Below are 18,242 nucleotides of genomic sequence, written 5' to 3'. Positions count from 1 at the left end.
TAAACAAATTTGCTATGAGAATTGTATGAGAAATTTTCTTGTTCTTATGTTCGTCACGAGAACCAACTTTTGATCGCAAATACCATGATAACTGGCTAACCAGCGAAAGCAAAACATCATAAGAAAGAGATTGCTCTGTTACCCATACCAATAAAGGTGCTGCTATTTTTGAGCAGCTATTTTCTGATGCATGCAACCTACTATACCGTTTTCTTAACGTTAATCGATCCTAAAATAAAGATGTCTAATTTTAAACTTGTCACTACTACTTTAACAAGCGTGAGGGTGCTAACAACACGGTCGTTCAGACTACTCTAATTTGAGTTGAATTTTCTGGGATTTTCCAGAAAAAACTTCTCGAATATGAGGAAAATCGATAGAGGTTTCACTCAGTCAATTAGTATTCTGCTATATTGAGTTTAACTTTCATGGAGTTTTCTCTTGTATTCGAGAAGTTTTTCCTAGTTTACATGGCTTTTGTCCGAATAATTCAACTTAATTTTGACTAAATCCACTTTTGATGAAATTGAGTCGACTCGACTTGAATGTTGAGTTCGTCTGACTGACCGTGTAAGCACGTTTGGTTGTGGTAGTGCGATGCAAGTCATCCAGTATGTGTAGTGGTGAAGCATAACCGCAAAAGCACAAAGCTATTAATGCGCATAAGCGAGAGCAAATCAGTCGGTAATGCAGAATTATCGACTTGCTTGATGGATGGATGGATGATAAACGGTAGAACCGGTTGTTTGCGTAATTGATGATTGTTTTTCGTAATAATGGTCACAGCCTACTATTGCATTTTAATGGCGAATCGTCAGATGACTATCAGAGATGGACTTTCTTCCCTCTATTGGGTTAGGGGAACAAGAAGACACTTAAATATTAAGGTAGGGACTGTTTCTTTTCTGTTCTCGCAAGGAAACCTCCATCAACAGTGGTTTTATGATTTTCCAGGTACATTTATTGTGAAGATAAAATTCTACTACAACAATAAGTGTCCTTATGAGTGTATATTGTTATTTATTTAGATTTTTTTTTCTTTTTTCATAAATTTAATTTAGATCGAAGCACACGTCTGGATGCCCGTTCGTTATTTTTCTTCCGCTTGCTCAACACTACTAACCAATCGGATATAATAATGTAATTTGCATAAATTAACTCATTTAAAATTACTAAAATTAATAGGAAGATGAAGAAGAATTGAACTAAAATCCGAATAAAGAACAAAGAAGAGGAAACATAATTGCGTATTCGGCGGTCGAATGAAACAGTATAGAACTAAAACAACAAATTTTTGCTAGGCCAGTTGGATAAAAACAAAACAGGAAGATTAAGTTACCGGAGAAGTTCCGTTGTACAACTTAGTTTGTTTTTCTTTTGGATGGTTTTTGGTGTAGGTAACCCTTGTCAACAAATCCGGCATTTGTACAACGTTTTAAATAATGATAATGATAATAAAAGTAATAGACAATAGAAGCGAAACATAAATGGCTTGGTAAACTTTGATTTCTCCAACTCTTGCTCCGTTTTTGAAGAGACGATGCTGCTTGCTTATCTCGTTTCTTACAAATATAGTTTTGTTTATAGATTAATGCGTGTGTTTTTTTTTATCCTTACCAGGTAAAAAGGGTAATTTCAATTCAACAAATTCAAGCACTTTGGGTTTGTTTTTACATTGTCTGATGGTTGACGCTATTTTCTTCTTTTTGATTTTTTAATTCATCGATCCTACTGAGGCGATTTAATTCATGTGAACGCGTTTGTTTTGGTCCGTAATGGAGCAGATTTTGGGGGAATATTATTTCACTTAAGTACCGATGGCGGCTGGTTTCAATCGGAGAAAATTGCTACGCAATCCAGCTGCCTGTTCGCTGTTGTTGTTGTTGATTGGTGCACTTGTTTTCGTCGGAATGTTTACATTTTAACAAAGAAAAAAATAAACTATATTCAACAACTTTTCATTGATTTGCCAGGCAATCTTTGCTCTCAGTTGGTATGTTTGGCAAACAAAATTAAAGCAATTGACGTTTCACAAATTTGATAGTGATTTCAATAGGCGTAAATTTTTGGCTAAGAAGTAATGCCTTCCAGTAGGTTTGTGTGTTGCTGTTGTTTTTGCTCGATCGATTGGAAGATTCCCAGTTTTGTTTATTTGTTTATTTACTTGGGACATGTTGAGGGTAATAAAGAATTTGCTTTGGTCTTTACGTACATTTGCGCACACGTCCACAGTGGATGGTTTTTGTGGCTTTGAAACCTAACGATTTATGTATGTATATGCGATTTTTTGTTCTACACTTGGTCTTTAATCACTTGGCATTTTTAATATAATAGTTGAAATTCTACGAATTTAATATTTGCATTTTCCATCAACGAATTTACTAAAAATAAGAGTGAACAAAAATACACTTCAGAAAGGTTAAAATTACGCTTTCAGCTCCAAGTACTCACTCGCTCTCACTCTCTCTCTCTCTCTCTTTATCTCTTTCGGTCTTTGCTTTTCCATCTCTTTCATTTCCACACATTTGGAATAGTTTGGTTTTTCAAATATGCACTAAGAGGTGTGTGAAGAAACTTAAAATCTCAGTTTTACTTCCATCTCTCTTTATTCCTCTTTCTCTGCCTCGGACTGGTTGTGTTTCGTTTCCTCTGCCTTGAAATTGCAATCGATTTCTATTACTTATTCTGTTTTTCTTTTGCTCTAGCGTATGCACCTTACACGACTAATATCACAGATTCTGTTTACTATAAATTTTCCTCTTCTATTCGATTTGTTTTGCGCTCTCTGTCGTCAAATCTTGTCCTATACGTCTATTGTTTCTGATGTCGTTCTTACTTTTGTGTACACAGTTTGTAGATCAATGCAATAGAGGGAAAAGCTTTGATTGCGAGCTGTTGCGAACTTCCCAAGAGTATGAACGAAAGTAGTTTGCGAGTTTTGCTTGCTTTTTTGTTTTACTTTATTTATAAATTAAAAACGTGTTAATTTTGGCAACGAGTTGGTTTGAAATACAGCGAGTGCTCACGCTTGTCCGCGTGTGTGTGCACGTGTTCGCATTCGACATCTTTTGTCAAGAAACAAGCACGTGCACATACACACACTCAGACACACACACACACGAACACATAGGTTCGCTCGCGACGATTACTCAACCGTGCATTGGTACGGCCGCCGCCGCTGTTTGCTGTGATCGTTTTTAACTAGTTTCTTTTTTGTTGCTGTTGCGCTTAGAAAACATGCCAAACCGTCCATGATCATCACCATCAGCAGCAAACCGTGCACGACGAATACGACGACGACGGCGGAGCATCGGCGAGTTTTTCTTGCACTTTCACTTACATTTTTCCTCGTTTTTGTCTAGCGCGCGTTGCATTAGCGATCGACGCGAATATCGACGAGCACCGAACGAATCAGCGCAGCGCAAGTGCCTGCTTGGATGTCGCCTACTTTGTTTGCCTGCGCGTATGTGTGTGTGTAGGTATGTGTGCGCCGGATTGTGATTGACTTCGTAGAAGACGAAACTTGCGCTTTTTCCGCGATTTAATGAAGTTTTATAAATATTTTCCTACCGATAATGCGTTACTAAAAAAAAAAAAAAAAAAAAACATTGCGTTTGTATGCATGTATGAGTGTCTTTAAATAATGAAGCGTTAACGCCCGTGTTTGCTTTGTTTCTGCTACAAATAAGTTAAGATCAATGCGATTTTTGCTCGCCAGAAGGCTTCTGCTCCGTCTTGAGAGGTGTTCTTTAGTACTATTGAGGGTATTGCAGATCCTTACCGGCACCGGTACCGATGCGGAATGTTGCCGCCGTGCACCACCAGAGATGGCAGTAGCAACAGCGGCAGCGCAAGCGGAGGTGATGCTGGCAGGGGCTGTGCGTGGCGCTGGCCTACTTTCAAGTTTCCAGCGACGTCACCACCAGGTTGTGGAACACGCTACCGGTCTCACCGCTCATCATCATTGCGGCCTGGCCGCACGAGTCAATGTTGCCGATCAGGTTGCACCCGGTTGCGGTCGCACCGGTCATGGCGCTTCCGGCGGCTCCTATCCTCAGCGCGTCCATGATGACTTCGAAATCTTTCTGGTGCTGGTGGCTTTGGTGCGAGAGCTCGAGCGCAACGTTCAGGTCCGGCAGCGAGTGAAAGGGATGATGATGGTGGTGGTGATGATGGTGATGGTGGTGGTGGAGACCGTTGTCCAGGAGATCTACTTTGGTACGCTTGGCGTCGATGGAAGGCGAGGAATTGGAACCCAGCAGGTGCGAGGGGCAGTCATCGATTCCGGTGAGGAGCCGGTTGCTCGGCAGGTAGAATTGAGACAGCGCTTCCCGCACCAGGCGATCGTTGTCCTCGTCGTCCATTTGGGAGTACTTGCGCTTCCGCGATACCATGGCCTGTTCCAGCTGTTCGGCACCTTGGGTGATTTCCGGATCGACCAGTGGCATCGCGGCGTCCAGCGCACACAGCTCTCGGTCCAGCGTTTCCAGGTCAGTCTCCACCGAGGAGGATCTCTGTTTGGTTGCTTTGATTTCTTCAGATTTGTTATTATTAATACTGCTACTGTCATTGTTGTTGTTGTTGTAGTAATTCTTGCTCATGAGCTCGTCTACCCGCAGCTGATGGTTGCTGCTGTTTAGGTTTTCATTGTTTTTGTTGTTGACGTTGATGTTGTTGTTGTTGTTGACGTTGTTGTTGTTGTTGGTACTGTCGCTGTTGGGCTTGCCATTGGTGTCAGATCTGAAACGAATAAAAAAAAATAAAAAAATACGTTTAAAATTTAAACTTCAAGACCTATTTTCAATGTATTCCCAACAACAGCCCTTCCCAGTGACGTCAAGGCACCCGCCGACGTCACACTGATAAGACCGTACAATATCGTATACGCGCAATCCCTCGTCCCACTCGACAAAATTCGTTCCAGCAGTAGCTCAGTGTTCGGCGAATCGACAGCCCACGCCTCTAGAAATACCAACCGAGAGTACTCAGTAGGCTATTTTAAGCCCATCTTTACTCACTTTCGCCGCTATTTATAGCGACCATGGTTGATTCAAAATTTCTTCTTCCTACTGCCCGCATCAATCATGCACTATTTTCGTCCACGGGGCACACACTCTCACTCTCGCTCATCTACACGCGTTTGCTCTAGTTTGGTCCCACCGTGTAATCCCTCGACATTCGATACTTACTTGGCCAGTTGATTCAGCATCAGATACTTGTTCTGCTTCTCCCGCCGGATGTCATCCGTCAGCCGGGAGTACGTATTGTTGATGCAAACCGAGCGCCGTAAGTTCCGCTCGGAGTCCTTGATCCGTTCAAGCTTGTGGACGCATAGCTGCAGGATTCGCTTGCGAACCTCACGCATCCTCAGCTGGGCCGATATCATCGGTACCTTGGGTCGGTTCCGACGGATCGGAGGAGAGGTATGCGGTGGTCCAAACATATCTGAATCGTCCTCGGCAACGTTGGAGGTGTTGTTGCACGGCAGGGTCATGGTTTCTTCTTCTTCAAATGTTCCGATATTTCCACCGTCCGAGACAGGAGGGTTATCACTTTGCTTCTAGTTCACAATTGGATCGACAAAAATGCGCCAACAAAATATTTCTCTGCTAAATTACTCTCTGTGTGTGCTGTGGAGCAGTGCGGGGTTGATTCGCTTCTCTATTTCATGTCTTCACACTACCGCCTCTTCTTTGCTCTTCACTTTCGATCGCTACTGTGCGTGCAGTGCCCGTAAATAGTTTCTCTTTTGTTAAATCACAGTCTCTTTGCGCGATGGATTTCACACTCGTTCTTCCGATCGAGCTCCGGAATTTGCACGATCAGGTCAGGACTTTAGTCCCCGAAAAAAAAAGAAATAAGACAGTAGAAAACCGTAACTCTTGTCTCTTGACCACACTCACAACACAGTTTTTAGTTCACGCTCCAAATTCATTCACTCGCACTTTTTTGTTCAATTTTTTTTTTGTTCGATTCAAATGCCTATAATAGTTTCTCAAAGACACAGTCGGCCACACTTGATGGAAGGGAGCGTGCGGGATGGGTTAGTCTTTTTCGTCTTTCCTTCACACTTCTGTTCGCTCTGCTCCTTACGCTCTTTCGCTCTCTCTCTGCCTTGCCTCTGAACGGCAATTTTTCGTCTTTCCTTCACTTTTTCGCGTGTTTCTTTTAGCTTCGCGTTTCTTCTCACCGCGAACAACACTGTGCCTTCGCGCGAGATACGACCTTGCCGTTAGCTGTTTCTTATTAACCGTTTTAAGACACAAGATTTGTTGCTCCGGCTGCTGGCACTGCTTCACTTTTCCGCCCGCTGTTTCTCACTCTCTATGTCTATCCTCCACTTCTTAACATTCACGCTTGGCGCACGTTTACACACTTGCTGCTGCAAATGCCTCGCCTCCTAGGATTCGGGGTTGTGTTTATCGCTCGCACTCTTCTTCGGTCGTGTACCATTCACTCTATTTTCGGGGAGAGCTGTTTAATATTTTGTATAATTGAGATGTTTCCACCGCGGTGGCTTCCGGAAGCTAGTTTTCACTTTCGCTGCACACTCCACAATCCAGGTTCTTCCCCTGTGTGTCACGTATCCAATCAAGGGGGGAGTATCACCCACCTACAACCGGTCCACGGTTGACCAACCAACACTCCGGTATAGTCTCTACTACTGTGTTATCCTTTTGTGTTCGTTCACTCTTCCACTAGGACACTTCTTGACCACTATTCAGAGATCACTTTCTTCCTAAGGAATTGTTTCGCAAACAGTTCACTGTTCTATAGGGCACTTTCAATGTTCACCGTCTCTTCTAATATTCTAGTTAATTGTTGCTGCAGACCACTGCTACTCTTGTATCAAGTTGTATATTTGAATTGACACGCGACCTCGATTGACGGAAGAACACCGCTTTTGCGTGCTGCTCGTAGATAGGCTGTTCACAGACTGACCGACCGACCGACCGACGAAGGCGACAACACCAGCCGTAGTGCCAGAGCCATCCGCACACCGAGCGTGGCGACCTCCCCGTGCACGATGAGTGTATACTGCACTCGTTCGTTCTCCCTCGCTCTCTCTCGCTCACCGTGACTCTCAATCACTCGCTCATCCATCGATTATTTAGGTGCCATACGTGATTCCTTTCTTTCCCTTCAAAACTAATGTTGCTTTGTCTTCATCATCGTGTCGGTATGAATGAAGCGCTCACTCTCCGCACGAACCAACTTCGTCTTTTTTCGTATTCCTTCATTCTACTGTGTTTACACGCCCGTGCACTTGTGTTACACCTTCCTCGCGGTGAGTGCGGCACTCGTGTGCCAGCAACAACAGAGCACCGCACAGATGGGCAACGGGAAATCCTCGTCCTCGTCGCCATCGGTCGTTCGTTCATTCGTACCATCATCAATCAGCTGAGATGCAGACAAGTTTTCTTTTGTTTGGTTATGTAAAGTCTGTTGCTCTGTTTAATACTGTTCTTCTTGCTACTGCCGTTGTTGTTGTTGTAGTTGTTGTTATTGCTAGTGCCGTGCTCTCTCGCGTGCTTATTGGCACTGCTGTGCTGTGCGGTGGCTTATAGCACTTTCAGCTCGCTCAGCTCGCTCGCTGTAGGTCACTCACTTGATGGTGGCGATTATTGGGTGCCCACCGCAGTACAGAGCGAGCGAGCAGCAGTAAAAAAGGAATCGTAATAAAATTGTGCTGTAGAGGAATACCGTTTCGCAGCTGCCCCCGTGAGCTGAGCATGAGCTTTGGGGCGGCGAGCAGTCAGTGTGTGAGAATTTCTATGCCACTTGGCGTTAAAGTGGAAATTTAAACGATTGGTTTCCTGATACACTCGTAGCACCTGTGTTTGCGGTTCGGAAAGCCACACTTTCTCTATCTTCACGCCGAAGCCATTCTTAGTTTAATTTATAAAGCAAATAAATCAATGAATCTTTGCTACCAAATTATTCAATTATTCTACAAAATTTTAAACCCACTTCCAATGACAAACAAAAACAACAACATTTAGACACACAGGCAGTCAGTCGTTGGTCGTTCGTGTCTTCGTCGTCGATTCGGCCACCACCAGTAGTGCTAAGCGCTGTTGCCGTTGTTGTTGTTGTTGTTGTTGTTGCCGCTGTTGCTATTGCTATTTGCCTTTACCTTCTTCTGGCTCTCGCCTCGGCTTGGTGGCGGCGGGTGCCCGCGGTGTCACAGTGTGTGTAGGTTAGGTACGTACTACGTACGAATGAATGAACGAACGACGATGACGACGGTTGATGATAGAGCTATCCGCATAACGATAGGAAAATTTATGTTTTGGCATTTTTACATCGCACCACAAATCGAAAAGTCGAGTACCTCTTCGCTACACTACACTCGCTTCACTCTTTTGCCCTGGTCGATGTGCACGCGACGGTAAAGGTCTCGGGCATCCTTGTTAAAAATTAAATTATCCTCAATTTGAAATATTATCACTGATGTTTCTTGGTGAGATATTTAAATTTTCTAAACAACGTTCAGAAAAAAAACTGAGTTTCACACTCAAGTCTGTCAAGTCTTCACAACTCGATGTCCACTATTTCCATATCAAGTTATAGAACCGTAGTAAAGGCAACCGGTGAAAACTAACGATTTTGAATTGGCTCACTACTTGACTAGCCCATTGGTTCCAAGCAAATCGATTAACGTACCCCGTTAGAGTTGAAATTCTAGTACTATACTATGTTTGTTTTGATTTGCTATGAAAGTTTGACAGATAAAATAAGGGATTCGCGGATTTTCCTATGTTTCGAGGGGTGCATCGATTAGCTTGGGACCGAAGAGAGTACCAGAGCTGAGCCAAAAAGTTGAGCCCGTTTCTTCGGGACCTTCTAGTCTTAGAGTTACCTACAGGGGGTGTTTGCTGGTGTTCACACTGCTTGCACATGTCGAAAAAATTGCCAATTTAGATTTCAAAACAAAAAATGCTTTTATAATGAATTACCGGAAAACTATTCTAGCTTTGGCAGGCGTATTTGCTTTTATTATTTTAAATAAAATGAGACGGAGGAGGTGAACTTTGTGGAGTAGGAAATGGTTGCTCAGGAGGAGCAAAGGCAGGGATCTGGCTCATCTTGTCCTTCAAGAACTGCGATATTAAGACAAAAAAGGATTTCAAAACTTCGCCAGGATGTCGAAACCAACTTTCGACAAGCTAGTGGGAAAAGTTCTCAATAGATCTACATGATTCCTTGAGTTCTGAACATTTCTGTTAAGAACTCAATTCTACATATTTCTCTGAAGACCTTCGGGCGTCCCTGAAGTTTTGCATCTGTTCAATGGTAATTTCTCGGTAGTTCTGCAGATTTATTAGAAGTTCTGTGTGTTCTTTAGAAGTTCTGCAAATTTCTCTAAAAATTTACAAAGTTCCTGAATTCATGCAGATTTAAGATCCTTAAATATAAACAATTATCTATGTCAAAAGTCACACACTAACATTCCTTCCCTCTCCCACCTGATTGCAAGGACGTGGCCGGTGACGTTATTGATCTTTAAAGGTAGGAGTCACTGGAACATGTACACTGAGAATGGCAGGTTACTCCCAAGCCCCATTCAGTTGATTCTTTGTACAATTTCACTGGTTCAGATCAATCACGGAGTGCAACTATCGATACGTGCAGTCAGACTAAGCTAAGCTAAGCTAAGCTAAGTTAAATATAAACAATTATCTATGATGTTCACTAAATGTCTAATAATCCTCGAACTTCTCGAAAGTTATATAATTTTCTCTGCAGATTATCATGATTCATTTAATATCTGCAAATATCTCTGAGCATCTATGCAATTCCCTTAAGTATAAAAAATATCTAGAAATTTTTGAGCTTCCCCGAAAATTTAAGGAAGTTCTCTGAAGATCTACTAATTTTTCTGAAGTTGTGCAAATATCTATCTTCCCAGAAGTTCTGTAAATTTCACTTAAAATCCAAGAACCTCAATAAAATTCTGCAGATTTTTCAGTAGATCTTCTCTAAAGTTCTGTACATTTCTTTGTGGATTCTTGGACTTTCATAAAGTTCTGCAGTTTTATCTGAAATTCTTTGAAATTCACAAAAGCTCTACAAATTATCTGAAAATATTTGAATTTCTATGAAGTTGTGTTGTGTTAAAGATCGGCGAACTTTCGAGAAGTTCTGTGAGTTTTGCTAAAGTTTTTCAATTTTTCCCAGAAATGTACGAACTTCCTGAAGTTCTACAGACTTCTCTTAAGGTCTACGGACTTTTCTGAAGTTCTTCAGATCTATCGATTTCCAACTTCCATGGAGTTCTGCATTTCTGCAAATCTTGGACTTTCGTACTTCGCTTTGGATTTGTTTTTGGAATTGATGTACTTTTCTGAAACACTGAATGACTGAATGTCTGTGAAGATCTGCAAAATTCTTTGCAGTTCTACAGATTTCTCTAAATATCTACTCTCCTTAAGTTCTGAAAATACCTTTAAAGTTCTGTAAAGTTGTCTGAAGTTTTGTAAATTCCTCTGTAGGCTCTCAGGCTACCATGAACATTTGAAAATGTCCCTGCAAATCTTCTAAATTACCTAAAGTTCTCAAAATTTATCTGAAAATATTTGAGCTTCCTTGAAGTTTTAAATGTTTCTCTCAAGATCTACAAATTTCTCTGAAATCGTATAAATACTTTTTTTTAAGCCGCCGAACTTCCCTGAAGCTCCATTAAAATTTCTGACATTCTAAAAATGCACCAGAAAATGTGCACTCTTTCTTGAAGGTCTGAATTTTTTTTTTCTGAAGACCATTCTTGTGATTTTTCCAAAGTTCTGCAGCTTTGTTCTGAAAATCTACGAACTTTTCTGATGATCAATAATTTTTCAGTAGATCTCCAAACTTCTGTTAAATTTTTTACATTTCCCTGTAGATTCTTGGACTTTTCTGAAGGTCTGTGAAGTTCCCTGAATATTTACCAAAATTTTCTTAATAGTTTTACAAATTGGTCTGAAAATATTTAAGCTTGTTTGATGTTTTGAAAATTTCTTTGAACATTTTTCTGAAGATCTACTAACAATCTTGTGAATTTTTCTGAATTTTTGCAAACTTATTTTAATGTCTGTAAAATTTTCTGAAGTTTTGTAGTTTTGTTCTCAAGATCTACGAACTACTCTGAAGCTAATCAAATTTCTCAGTAGATCTCCAAATCTCTCTGAAGCTCTAAAAAAAACTCTTAGTGGCTTTCAGGCCTGCTGTCTGGCATGCTTATTATTATATAATACATACTTCGTATAATATAAACACTGTTTTGTTGACGGCCAAACACACTAGAAAATAAAAGTCAGTCAAATTATACACATTGAATAGTGAAATCGGTTTACCTTGCTGCTGGATGCCATCAAAACACAAATCAAATCCATGAAATTTTAGAAGAGAAAAAGTCAATATTTTCATTTCACTTGCGGTTATTTTGCTGAATGAGTCGAATGAAAATTAAACACAAACCTATTACGTTCGACAAATCAAACGTAACATCTGATCATCATCTCGGAAAAGTGTGAACGCAATCAGACCAACAAATTAGATAGTCTAAACGTACCTTAAACTTAATTTCATGGCTACTTCGATAGGAGAAGATGGGGTAATAAGAAACAGGGGTAGCAAGACTGCTTTTTGCAATGATTACGATTTAATTAAAACAAATTTTCCTTAAATTACATCTTTTTATGTATCCTTAAACTCCTTATGATTAAGCTATCGGTCCATAATTTGTTTCAATAGTATTTTTTTTATTTGAAAATAGTTGTTCCAGAAACTTTCCACATGGGTGTGGGAGGTTTCTGATAACAATGATTTATTCAATGTTTATCAACTGCTTTATGTTTTAGATATCTTCTAGAAAAGTTTATGTGGTAGTAACAGAATGATTTACTCAGTGACGATGATAGATCACCTTTTTGTAATGCGTTACTGGTGGTATACGATCTATCACCAAGGCTAAGTCCTAACTCAGGGTGGCGACACCTGGAAAAACCTGGAAAATCTGGAATTATCAGGGAACTCTAAATTCCCTGGAAAAATCAGGGAATTATCATCTATTTATTTATTAGTTTATATCAACAGGCTGAGTGTAGCCCAATGATGTTTAAGTGAATAACATTAAACTACATAGTGCAGCTTACTAAAATACACAATACAATAAAATACATGGTCATACAACGGTTTACTGCGTCAGAGAAAATACGGGAAAAGCGCCGGTGTCAGGTTGAAATCGAACACTGAAGAAACTCGATTGAACACACGTTGAAGGCTGGGGTGGGACGTGCTGTCAAATCAGCCTACTGATCATTCTTGTATGAAATTGGTTCCAAACATTAACAAACCCTGTAAGTTTCTTATGGATTGTTTACGTTTGGAACCAGTTATGCGAGGTAGGCGACGATTGTTCGTATTTGACAGCCACCTCCCCCTTGGTTGATGGCCGTCTATAACACCGTTCATACTATATAGTTAGTGCGATGCTGAGGCAATCTTAACATAGCGTTATTTCGCAGCGCTCGGGGCTGGACGTTCACGTTGATCTTCTCCAGGATTGTAGAACAATCAATTCTACCCTGTAAACTATGCACGATGAGCAGGGCCCGCGAAGTGTCTCTCCGAGTACGTAGAAGCTCCAGATCAATCAGTTGACATCGACTTTCATAACTGGGTAGACGAAAAGGGTTTCTCCAAGGCAGCTTCCTCAGAGCAAATCGAAGAAATCGACGCTGAACGGACTCAACTCTTTCAGCACCATTGTTATAGCTTGGGTTCCATACTGCAGAGCAATATTTCAGGGTGGACCGCACCAGGGAACAGTATAGCGATTTGAGACAATATATATCGGAAAAAAATTTCAATCCTGAATATGAATCCCAAAGATGACGCCTTGTCGACAATGAACGAGATGTGTTACTTATACGTTAACTGGGAATCCAGAATAACTCCCAGGTCTTTTACGTGGATCAGCCGTGTCGATAGTTGTTTCCTGAAATTGAATAATTGAACATGATTGGTTCCTTCTTGCGAGAGAAGATGATAACTGAACACTTCGCGGGGTTGACCTCCTTTCGGTTCAAGTTGCACCAGTTAGCAAACGCTTCGAGCTGGCATTGGAGGAAGTGACAGTCATCGATAGAACGGATCCGGATATAGATTTTAAGATCATCTGCATACGATGGACGACGGCCTTCGAGGACCAGATTCGCGTCGTTAAAGTACAACAGGAAAATCAACGGGCCTAGGTGACTTCCTTGAGGTATCCCTGACGTGGCTGGGTAAGTAGCAGACTGACATTCACCAACGGTTATCATCAGCTGGCGATCACTGAGATAAGAGCGAAACCATCGCAGGAGGTTGCCATTTACCCCGAGTCTATCTAACTTAGCAATCGCAATGGTTCAGTTTATCGAATGCAGCCGATAAGTCGGTGTAAATTACGTCTGTTTGAGCCCGTTCTGTCATGCTTTCCGTGACATACGATGTCAGACAAAGTAGATTAGTGGTAGTAGAACGACGGGAAACGAAGCCGTGTTGATCACTACTTAGATACTGCTTACAATGAGAGAGGCTCCATGTTGACTATCTCGAATAACTTCGAAACTGAGCTCAACGATGTGATTCCACGGTGAGTTTCCCTTTTTGTGAACAGGAAACATATGTGCAAATTTCCAACAAGATGGAAATATACCACTCGAGATGGACATGCGGAATAGATGCTGCAACGGTGTCAGCAAGCTGGCGATATGCTTCTTCAGAAATACTGGTGGGACACCATCGGGTCCTGGGTTGAAGGACGACTTAAGTTGTTGTGCGGCAGTGGAAATCATCTCGACGTCGATGTCAATTGCACCCAACGCTTGACCGGAGAGTGGTACATTACTAGCTGATAGGGTAACGTGGTCGTCGGTAAGAATACGCTGGCAAACTTGTCTGAAAACAAGCGACAGATCTCCTGAGAGCTGGAAGCAACTTCTCCGTTGAACATCATTGACGATGGTAGGCCAGACTCTTTGCGCTGCTCGTTAACGTAATTCCAGAAGGACTTCGGGAGTGACTTGAGTTTACTCTGAATCCCACGTTCATATCGCGAATAGCATCGTTTGAACTCATGATTGAGCCTAACGTAATGATGTTTCAGCGACAGCGTACGATACTTGGTGAATTTCCTTAGTGCCGCTCGCTTGGTCGATTTCAACTTTCGCAATTGGCTCGTCTGCCAAGGAAGGTGTGACCCTTTCCGGTGAACACTCTTTGGAACGTGTCTGTCAATGACATACGCCAGTACATGTGAAAAAGTTTGCGCAGTGGTTTCAACGTTATCAGGGTCCAGGACGCTTCCGCATTCTATGCTAGACAGCACGTCGATGATACTACTATGATCAGCTTTCCGAAAATCGTATGACACGTTTGTGGAAATGTCTTCAAAATCCCGAACGTGACTGTCTTGGACAGTGACAACCAAAGGAGGATGATGAGGAACTTGCTTTACTAGTGGAGAAGGTGCCGTGGAGATAACTGAAGCAGTGTCCTGAGCGCTAACGAAACAGAGGTCTAAGCTTCGATTGTTCTCGTCATTGATTTGAGATAGCGTTGCTGCACTATAGCTATCGAGAAGGCTAACTGATCCTGTATGAAATACAGAGCGCAATGTACACCGCACATAAGTACAGTGTGCGATCACTCAGTTCAACAACAACCCATACTTGTTCCACACAGTCCCACGCGTCATTTTCTAAAGCTCTCGTCTTCGAACCGGAACGGACTGCCACAAGAACACCACCTCCATTAGATTTCCGACTGTTTTTAGGATTTCGGTCGCAGCGAAAGACTTCATACTCGCGTCCAAACGCATGGCTGGAGAGCGTTCGAGAATCGAGCCAAGTCTCGGTTAGAACGATGACATCATAGCAACGGTCCGATACAGCTAAGCGGTAGTCGTTAACACCAGAATTCATTCCACCGATGTTCTGGTAATAAATGATGACGTCTTGTTTATGCCATCTGGTAGCACGAGGTTGGACGTTATTCCTGGAAATCACGGAAACATCAGGCAGCGAACGAACATTAACATTACCATGCGAATACTCGCCATAGTGAGTGGGTTGGAAAACCCCTTCTCCGGCAGGACTGGGTCGGAGGGATTGGGGGCTTCCACAATGCTTTCTACGGCGCGTTCCGGGTTCCAAGTAACAGCTGTTAACGATACGTTTCCACGGTCGGCGACATCCAGAGTGCTGAAATTTGAACCAACACCAGGCAGCGAAAGTTCAAAAACGTGTTTATACTTGCCTGACATAGCAAGCTGGAAGACCCCGATCCACATCTAAGCTCAGGGCCGGGACAACATTGATGAACCAAATGGGCTTTTGTATACAATATTTGCTATATTGCATGAACTGTCTCAGAACTTTACATGATATATAATGTAAACTTATATGATATGTGACACTCCATTTATGTGCATCATACTGAACAGAAATTTGCACTACTTTTTTGAACTGTGTAGTTCAACAAAACAAAACAAAATGCCACATGCCCTCCCTAGGGCCCCTCCAATAAAATTTTCTAGCTACGCCAATGGTAAATGCTGAGCATGAGCATGAGCAATGACGACGATATATTTCAGTAGTCGCTACTCCGTGATTGACCAGATTTAGCGAATTTTGCACATAGAAACATATGAATGGGGCTTGGGATTAGCAATCCATTCTCAGTGTGTAAAATCCGGAGAAACCTTATTTTTGAGGTCAATAACCGCACCGCCAACGACCTTACGGTCAGCGAGCAGGGAAAGGATTGTTTTTTCGACACCCGTTCTAGCTAGAGACCGTGTACACCTCTGCATTTTCACGGTTGTCACGAGAAGGACGTTTTTGTTTGTGGGAAGGGTGAATTAGATCTGGATTCACGTTGCGTGATGCAATCTTTTAAAGCCTGGTAAGCAAATGACGCGATCCTATCAACTAAGTAATGGGTTTTGACCCACAATAATCTGGTCAGTAAGCAAAAACGGTCGCTATAAGGCCACCGTGCCCCTTGCATCACTACAAGCGTCGACCGACGATCGTTCATTATCGGTTACAAGAAACTATTAACATGAAATGACATCCCAGAAAGCAGTTAACTATGTCTTCCGAACCGGATCAAGCGTACGTCACATATGTTTAAACATATGTATTGCGCATTTTACCTCTCAATAGACTCACAGTCAAATAATTTTGTCACACCAAAATATTCTCACACCGGTCTCCTCATCTTTACAGTTTCCTCCGAATACTTCGAACCTTTAATAAATAGTTTGTTAATATATGTCGATATCATTTTCTAAGCGTGTGCATTAATTTACTGCGACGTTTTTCATCAAAAAAGTGATATAAGCAACAGTTCGAAATAGTTGCGAAAAAGTTATCACAAAAATGGTTCCAACTAGTTGATGTTTTTTTTTTTATCTAGTTCGTTTATTTGTAAGGCTCAATCGCGATAGCTTTACGGAGCCGATAATTCATTGTTCTTTGTTTGTAACAAAATTCACTTAACTCTATGTCTAGTAGGAGTTGGGCCGGATACTCGCGGCTTACTCGAGGTTAGAGGGGTACATTGTCGAAGGATAGGAAAAGGGGAGGAGCTTGGGAGTAGGGTATCGTAGCCTCATCAGAGCGTTGTCGCCAGTATGAACGGTAGTGTGGTTCTTGATTCGTCTGGAGTTCGACCGGCTATGTTGACCAGTGGGCGACGATGAGGCTCATCGAGACGGGGGACAAGACAAACAAAAACTAATAAAGAGATACAAAAGACAAACGAATTAAATTCTTATATTAGACATTTGCAGAAACACATAAATCGACTGCATATAGCAGAGATCGCGGGTACCCAACACGTCTCTGATAGGGATATAGGGTTGTCTTCCTTGGGCCTCGAGGGTATTCAAAAGTCGCTCTCTGGCGGCGTCATTATCCGTACATTGCCAAACTGCGTGATCGATGTCGTCGTAACCGTTTCCACACCGACATATGTTGCTGTCCACGAGGTTTATTCTATTGAGATGCGCATCTAGCGAATAGTGGTTGGACATAAGTCTACTCATCACGCGAATGAAGTCACGACTTAAGCCCAAGCCTTTAAACCACGCTCTCGAAGAAACATTAGGAATAATTGAATGTAACCACCGTCCAAGATTTCCATTGTCCCAATCGGTTTGCCAACTCGAAAGGGTACTCTGACGCACTAAATGGTAAAATTCAAAATTCATCGCCCACCTTTGCGAGAGAGTCCGCCTTCTCATTGCCTGGGTCTGAGCAATGTGAGGGGACCCATACAAAGGTAATCATATATGATCTTTCGACCAGTACACTCATCTGCTCCCTTACCTTTGAAAGGAAATAAGATGAGTGCCTACTTGGTTTCATCGGTAGTTGATGTTTACTGTAGTTGGATTTCACGCCTGAACTGGAAGATGTTTATTTTTGGTTTTGAAGTCTCACTGCTTATTCTGGAGGTTGTTTTCGAGGAACTTTTGTTTGGTGAGTGTTTTAAAGTAGAAATGCAATCAATTTATAATGATAATTGAAATAAAATTGTAGCAACGACAATGAACAACGAGGATTCAAACGGAGGCGATAACGAACCCACTAGTGAAGCGGCTGGAGGGTCGTTTGTTGATTAGGATTTGGAGGAACTGGAGGACGAGATGGAAAATGTAGAGGATCAGCTACCCGTAGATCCGTTGAACGTCACGGATGCGAGCAATTCAGCAAACAGCCGTGATGACTTATTTTCCTGTTCACGGTTAGTGTACAAGTGACAATTTAAAGGACAGTCATCAGGAACCTATGTTGCTTGCTGGGAGCTGTCCGCAGGAAGCAACAGCGAGTTCTTTCTCAAAGTTTGGAATTTGTCGAAGGAGTATTTAGCTCGTGAGGTAATTTTCGTTTCAAACGCTGATGGGACATCTAGTCCATCATGGAGCTCCGACGAGTCAACCATCGACAATGAATTCCAGAAATTTGTGCTATTCCAATCTGGCCGTGAAACTATACTCTGGAAAAATTGAGCGATGAAAAGAATAGTCTTTTACAAAGCTGGAGAGACAAAGAAATTTCTTTGTTTTTGCATATGTATTCGATCTCCATAAGTAGTCGCGCAGTTTGGAATTCGGTCAAGTTGATTGATCCAGCTGAAAAGGACAGATCCGGAGCAGCCGTGTTTAAACTATCTGATGATCTCAGAGGCACAGAGGCTCAAATGAA

General features: G+C 42.0%; 1 protein-coding gene across 1 annotated transcript; it reads right to left on the bottom strand.

Moving 5' to 3' along the window:
* Positions 1-1,375: 1,375 nt before the first annotated feature.
* LOC135704181 (probable serine/threonine-protein kinase DDB_G0272282) lies at positions 1,376-7,035 on the bottom strand. Its single transcript, XM_065225613.1, has 2 exons — positions 5,190-7,035; positions 1,376-4,740 (listed from the first exon to the last, which is right to left on the bottom strand). The coding sequence occupies exons 1-2, from the start codon at positions 5,492-5,494 to the stop codon at positions 3,900-3,902; spliced, it is 1,146 nt and encodes a 381-aa protein (XP_065081685.1). The 5' UTR covers positions 5,495-7,035; the 3' UTR covers positions 1,376-3,899.
* Between the last annotated feature and the right edge of the window lie 11,207 nt (positions 7,036-18,242).

The sequence above is a fragment of the Ochlerotatus camptorhynchus genome, unplaced genomic scaffold (genome assembly GCF_037179485.1).
Source record: "Ochlerotatus camptorhynchus isolate MF236.1 unplaced genomic scaffold, CSIRO-AGI_Acam_v1.1 ptg000232l, whole genome shotgun sequence".
In the NCBI taxonomy this organism is placed as follows: domain Eukaryota; kingdom Metazoa; phylum Arthropoda; class Insecta; order Diptera; family Culicidae; genus Ochlerotatus; species Ochlerotatus camptorhynchus.
This window is presented reverse-complemented; position numbering and strand designations above follow the sequence as displayed.

Coding starts and splice junctions, on each gene's coding strand:
- LOC135704181 (XM_065225613.1), bottom strand. CDS start 5,494: ATGACCCTGCCGTGCAACAACACCTCCAACGTTGCCGAGGACGATTCA. Junction 4,741..5,189: donor ATGCTGAATCAACTGGCCAA/GTAAGTATCGAA, acceptor TATTCGTTTCAG/ATCTGACACCAATGGCAAGC.